This window comes from Rhinoraja longicauda, chromosome 8 (genome assembly GCF_053455715.1).
Source record: "Rhinoraja longicauda isolate Sanriku21f chromosome 8, sRhiLon1.1, whole genome shotgun sequence".
Taxonomy (NCBI): Eukaryota; Metazoa; Chordata; class Chondrichthyes; order Rajiformes; family Arhynchobatidae; genus Rhinoraja; species Rhinoraja longicauda.
In genome coordinates, this window is record NC_135960.1 from 29,038,239 (window position 1) to 29,042,784 (window position 4,546).

At 38.7% G+C, this 4,546-nt stretch overlaps 1 protein-coding gene across 1 annotated transcript; it reads left to right on the forward strand.

Moving 5' to 3' along the window:
- The first annotated feature begins 503 nt into the window (after positions 1 to 503).
- On the forward strand, positions 504 to 3,152 carry LOC144596226 (secreted phosphoprotein 24-like). Its single transcript, XM_078404437.1, has 6 exons — positions 504 to 555; positions 681 to 784; positions 1,257 to 1,385; positions 1,741 to 1,866; positions 2,510 to 2,549; positions 3,121 to 3,152. Exons 1-6 carry the CDS (start codon positions 504 to 506, stop codon positions 3,150 to 3,152), a joined length of 483 nt encoding a protein of 160 aa, XP_078260563.1.
- Positions 3,153 to 4,546: the final 1,394 nt, after the last annotated feature.

Here is a 4,546-nt window from a genome sequence, read left to right on the forward strand (position 1 = left end):
TCTCAGTTTTGACACTAGCAGAGTGTACACATAATTGGATTGGGCCAGGAAGTTTTATGATCACACTTAGAGCTATAAAGCAACTTTGACTAAATTCTGGAAAAATATGTATGCCATCTATGGTGTGCCATTGCAACAATCAGTTCAACACCATTGTCCCCACTAAATTCAAATGCTAATTATAATAGAGGGCAGTGTATTTATATAGATATAGGTAACAGTTCCAATTCTGATAACTTTTTTTCTCTATCAGGCATAAAACCTGATCTCAATCTTTTGCCAGTGAAAAGATGATGCTGTTTGGAGGAAGCTTTGCCCATATAGTTCACTTGTCAGCAGATTTCCGTGCCCACGTCAACAAGCTGGGCAAACATGAGTCAGTATTTGAATGTGGTTGAGGTGCAGGGTATAAAGGCCATAGGCAGTGAGGTGAAGGCAGATCGAGAGAGAGAAGCAGCAACTTTACTCTGAGAACCCAGCCGGCTGATTCCACACGAGGCAGAATGAAATCCTTCCTCCTCGCCATCGCTGTCGTGCAGATCCTCCACTGCTCAGGTAGGTACTGGGGAGAGAGATAGGCACAGGCAATGATGAGTTATTGCCAGTCGGTCAGCGATAATTGACCATGGCACAAAAACAATTCACTGAAATATGTTGGAACTTTCCTTCTCTCTCTGCAGGACTGCCAAGCACCAAGAATGCCCTGAGAACCTCAGTTGATAAGCTGAATGAAATCACCGAGATCACCAACCTGTGTGCTGTCAATGGCAGAAGAGGAAAGATTGTAAGTATGTCTTGGTTTCATGGGCGATGCTCTTTGAACCTGATGCAGGTAGACCCATCAGTACACTAGAGCTGAGAATGGCACAGGAATGATGGCAAACCTTTGTACAGGTCCAAGGTGCACCTTTTACATATTTTGGAGATTTAAATTGGGACTAGGTGTCAAATTGTAAATGGGAAATTTTCAGAGGTTGAGATTTAGGGTTTATCTCCAGGGTATTTCCAAATCCCAAAGGTCTATCATTTGCTTGTTACTCTCCTTTAATTTCAAACTCCAATACATTGAACATTTCCAATATAGTGGTAAAGGAGTGATTTATAATTTGGATGAATTATATCTTTTGCCTGCAATTTATGATTATTCTGTCAGTGGAGACAACTGCTGAAAGGCCAGTGTTGTTCTGAGCTTTATCTGATCAGATTGAGAACATTTGAATGGAAAGCACATTAATAGCCTGGTTTCCTTTCATTAGGTTTATCGCACAGGCAAACTATGGTACAACGTGGATCTAGTATTCTCAGTGAAAGAAACCGTATGTTCCAAAAATTCCGGACTGGAATTTGATGATCGCAACTGCCACTTCCGTTCCAGAAAGAATGCTGTAAGTCCTGAGTTATGTCATCGTATCCATTTCTGCTGAGCTGTGTCAGACAAAGTCTGTGGGTGATGAGCTATTTCATTGATCGGGGCATAAATACTGAGCTATATGATGCCGAGGGCTATTTATACTGTGTTTCACCATAGAAAGTGCCAGTGGCACTGACTTAAATCATAGAAATAACTTAAATCATAGAAAGAGCTGTGAACTGAATTATATCAGAGAATGTGCTGCAGGAACTGAATTATTATGTCAACAAAGGGCCATTAGTGTGGAGTAATGTCATACATATTGCATAATGTGCACTGCACCATAAAGGGTGATGAGTAACTTTAATGTTCTTTTGCTATTTTGACAGGCAAAAGGAATCTGCAAAAGCAGTGTTGAATACTTTGCTGGCAAAATTGTTGACGTCGATGTGGAGTGTCGAGGTTTGAGGTTGATCGACAGTCGGTCATTGGAATCTAGTGAGAACAGTATTGAGGTCAGTTCATCATCTTGCAAATAGGGAGAGTGGGTGCCTTTCATTTTGGGTCAGGGTTTCATCACTGATAACGTTGTATTGATTTTTTCAAAACTTTTATTACCTTCCTTGGATAAAACTAAGAAGCAAACTGAGCTACATCTGATAGTTTCACTGGCTTCACATCCATGTGCAGATATAGGAATATTAGTGTTAAGTGTGCATTATACGAGTGTCAATAATTTGCACACTGTCTCTGAAATTTGGTTCTATCCAAGTCCATGGAATGGAATTTCAGAAGTGGAGCACGCAACACTTAAGATACATGTTTGAGTATTTAGGCCTTCCAAAAGAGCTCCATTTACAACAGAATCTCTTCTTTCTGTTCCCTGAAAAGCAACTCCTCTCTATTGTTGAGGGGAAAAAGCAATAGAGCCCATTGCATGACTTTACCCATTTATGCCATGGTCGCATTGTGCTGGGGTTGTGTTACTGGGATATCCAATCACTTGTCCACTCTGAGGCAATGTAATGTACCATGAAATTTAAACAGCTAGTATTGCCTTATTTCTGATTTTATATCAATTTGAAGATTGAGATAATGCTTAAGCTTTGGATCAACCATTGGCATACCAAACCTAAATAAGTTCATGTTTTTCTATAGATGAGAGCCAGGAGAATACCTCTTCGACAAGTCTACAAACGTAAGTATAAATAAGATTATTAATAATGCAGATTTTACCAGTATGATTGCAATTTATGGCATCAATGGATCAGAAATATTTTGGAAAGGGACATTATCACTTGAATATTCTTGCATACTAGAGAGCTCCAGTTCTAGTCAAAAGATTTTCTATTGGGCCGAAATGCAGCCAATTTTATTATTTGGTGAAGATAAGGTCAGAATAATTTGACATAATGGCTTCATAGGGATGGCTGTTTACATTCACACATTCAGATCATCATTGCTTGTTTCTCCGTATCTAGAACAGAATAGAGGCAAACTTATCTCACAATTTATTAGTTATCCATTGACTCCACAGCTTAACTCTACCAGATATATAATGACTTGAATAGTTCTGTAGAATATGTAATATTTAATGAGGAAGTCCCATTCCACTCAGTCACTGGAACAACTCAGATATTTAAGGAGATATCACGTCAGCATTTACGTATTTTACATCTTTAGCTTAAAGATTACCATATCAATGCTAAAATGTGCAAAATGTATTTCTGTTCCCTCGACTAAACAGGATAACTAATATGTTTTTACAGGCATAAAGCAAGTCAAAAAAATCGTTGGTTGAAGAATCTTCAAATGTAAGTGCACACTGAGGTTTTGTGTCAGTTAATTCAAAAATCTTGATCACCATTATCAATGATAATAATACTCTGATTTCAGACTGAATTCATTCCATTAAGAATAATTATTCTGTTGATTCCATTCATTCCAGGAGATCAAGATGATTCAGGAGTCAAAAACTAAACATGAATGAAATGCCTGAAAGATCAAGTTGACCAAATACCTGAAGCACAAGAAGACCTCGTTCAGATTGTACTTGTTCATATATAAGGGGAGTTCTGGGGATTCCTGACTGCACATTTTATTGTAACTGGAAGATTCTGTGGATTGTAAATGTTCCATCCTTCATCTTGTACTGTAATCTATTATTTTGTGACAAAATTAAAAGTATAAAGAAAATATTTCCTGGTGTTCTTCCAAACTCTGTTTCACACTTAACTGATCTTACAAACCATCCTATTAATGAACTCTAGGTGCCACTTTCTTAAACATAGCCGATATATTAGTGGAGTGTAAATAAAAGAAGATGAATGAGGCAGCTTTAGGGGGAACATGCTTAAAAGGTCAAATGTAAAACACAGCAGTCGCTGAAAGTCTGAGATAAAATAATAGTGCTGGAAATATTCAGCAGATCAGGTAGCATTTGAGGAGAGAGTAAAACTAAGTGAATGCACTGGATTGACAATCAAGTAATACTTCTTCAATTCTGAACTAATTTTGGCTTAAAGCCGTGTTTACTTTATTTGGTACTAGACCAAATGGACTCGTTGGGCCCAAACCTCTCCTGCATTGGTGCAGCACCCTCTCCCCCCCTCCTCTCCTCCCCCCCTCCCCTCCTCCCCATCTCCCCCCTGCCCCCCTTCCCCATCTCCCCTCCCCGTCCCCTCCTCCCCAAATGTGAATAACTTTAAAAATATAACCCCAATTTCAATGAAACTTCTTCCATTGCATCAAAGGGACGACGGTGAGTAAGGTGGGCCTAAAATTGTTGCACTTTCGTGTGCTGTTTTGGCTGTAGTTCAGGAACAAACAAATAAACAAGAGTTTTAGTATATAGATTAACCAGACAATCAAGGAAACGGGAGTGACTTTGGAGAGAAGGGGACATCAATAAGCCCTTCAGTCTACTTTGACTGTGTGAATGGCTTGTTCTAGTGCTGACTGGAAGGTTCATACTCCATTTCACCAAGTACTCTTTCTACTCCACAGGTTGTGTGTATGTCAATTTTGAGGAGCTCTATTGGCTATTATAATAGCTTCACATAAGATTCAGTTCAGCAACAGGTCTTGCTTTAATGTTAATCATAGAGAGGTTATTTATCTACAACAAAAAAATCAAAGATTTCCAAAGACCCAATGTCAAGAATCAAAGTAAAATGTTTGATTGTCATATGTACT

Bases quoted from the DNA above. Each gene is read 5' to 3' on its own strand.
- LOC144596226 (XM_078404437.1), top strand. From the start codon at position 504: ATGAAATCCTTCCTCCTCGCCATCGCTGTCGTGCAGATCCTCCACTGC. The intron at 785-1,256 runs GTAAGTATGTCT...TCCTTTCATTAG, and splicing joins ATGGCAGAAGAGGAAAGATT to GTTTATCGCACAGGCAAACT. The intron at 1,386-1,740 runs GTAAGTCCTGAG...CTATTTTGACAG, and splicing joins TCCGTTCCAGAAAGAATGCT to GCAAAAGGAATCTGCAAAAG.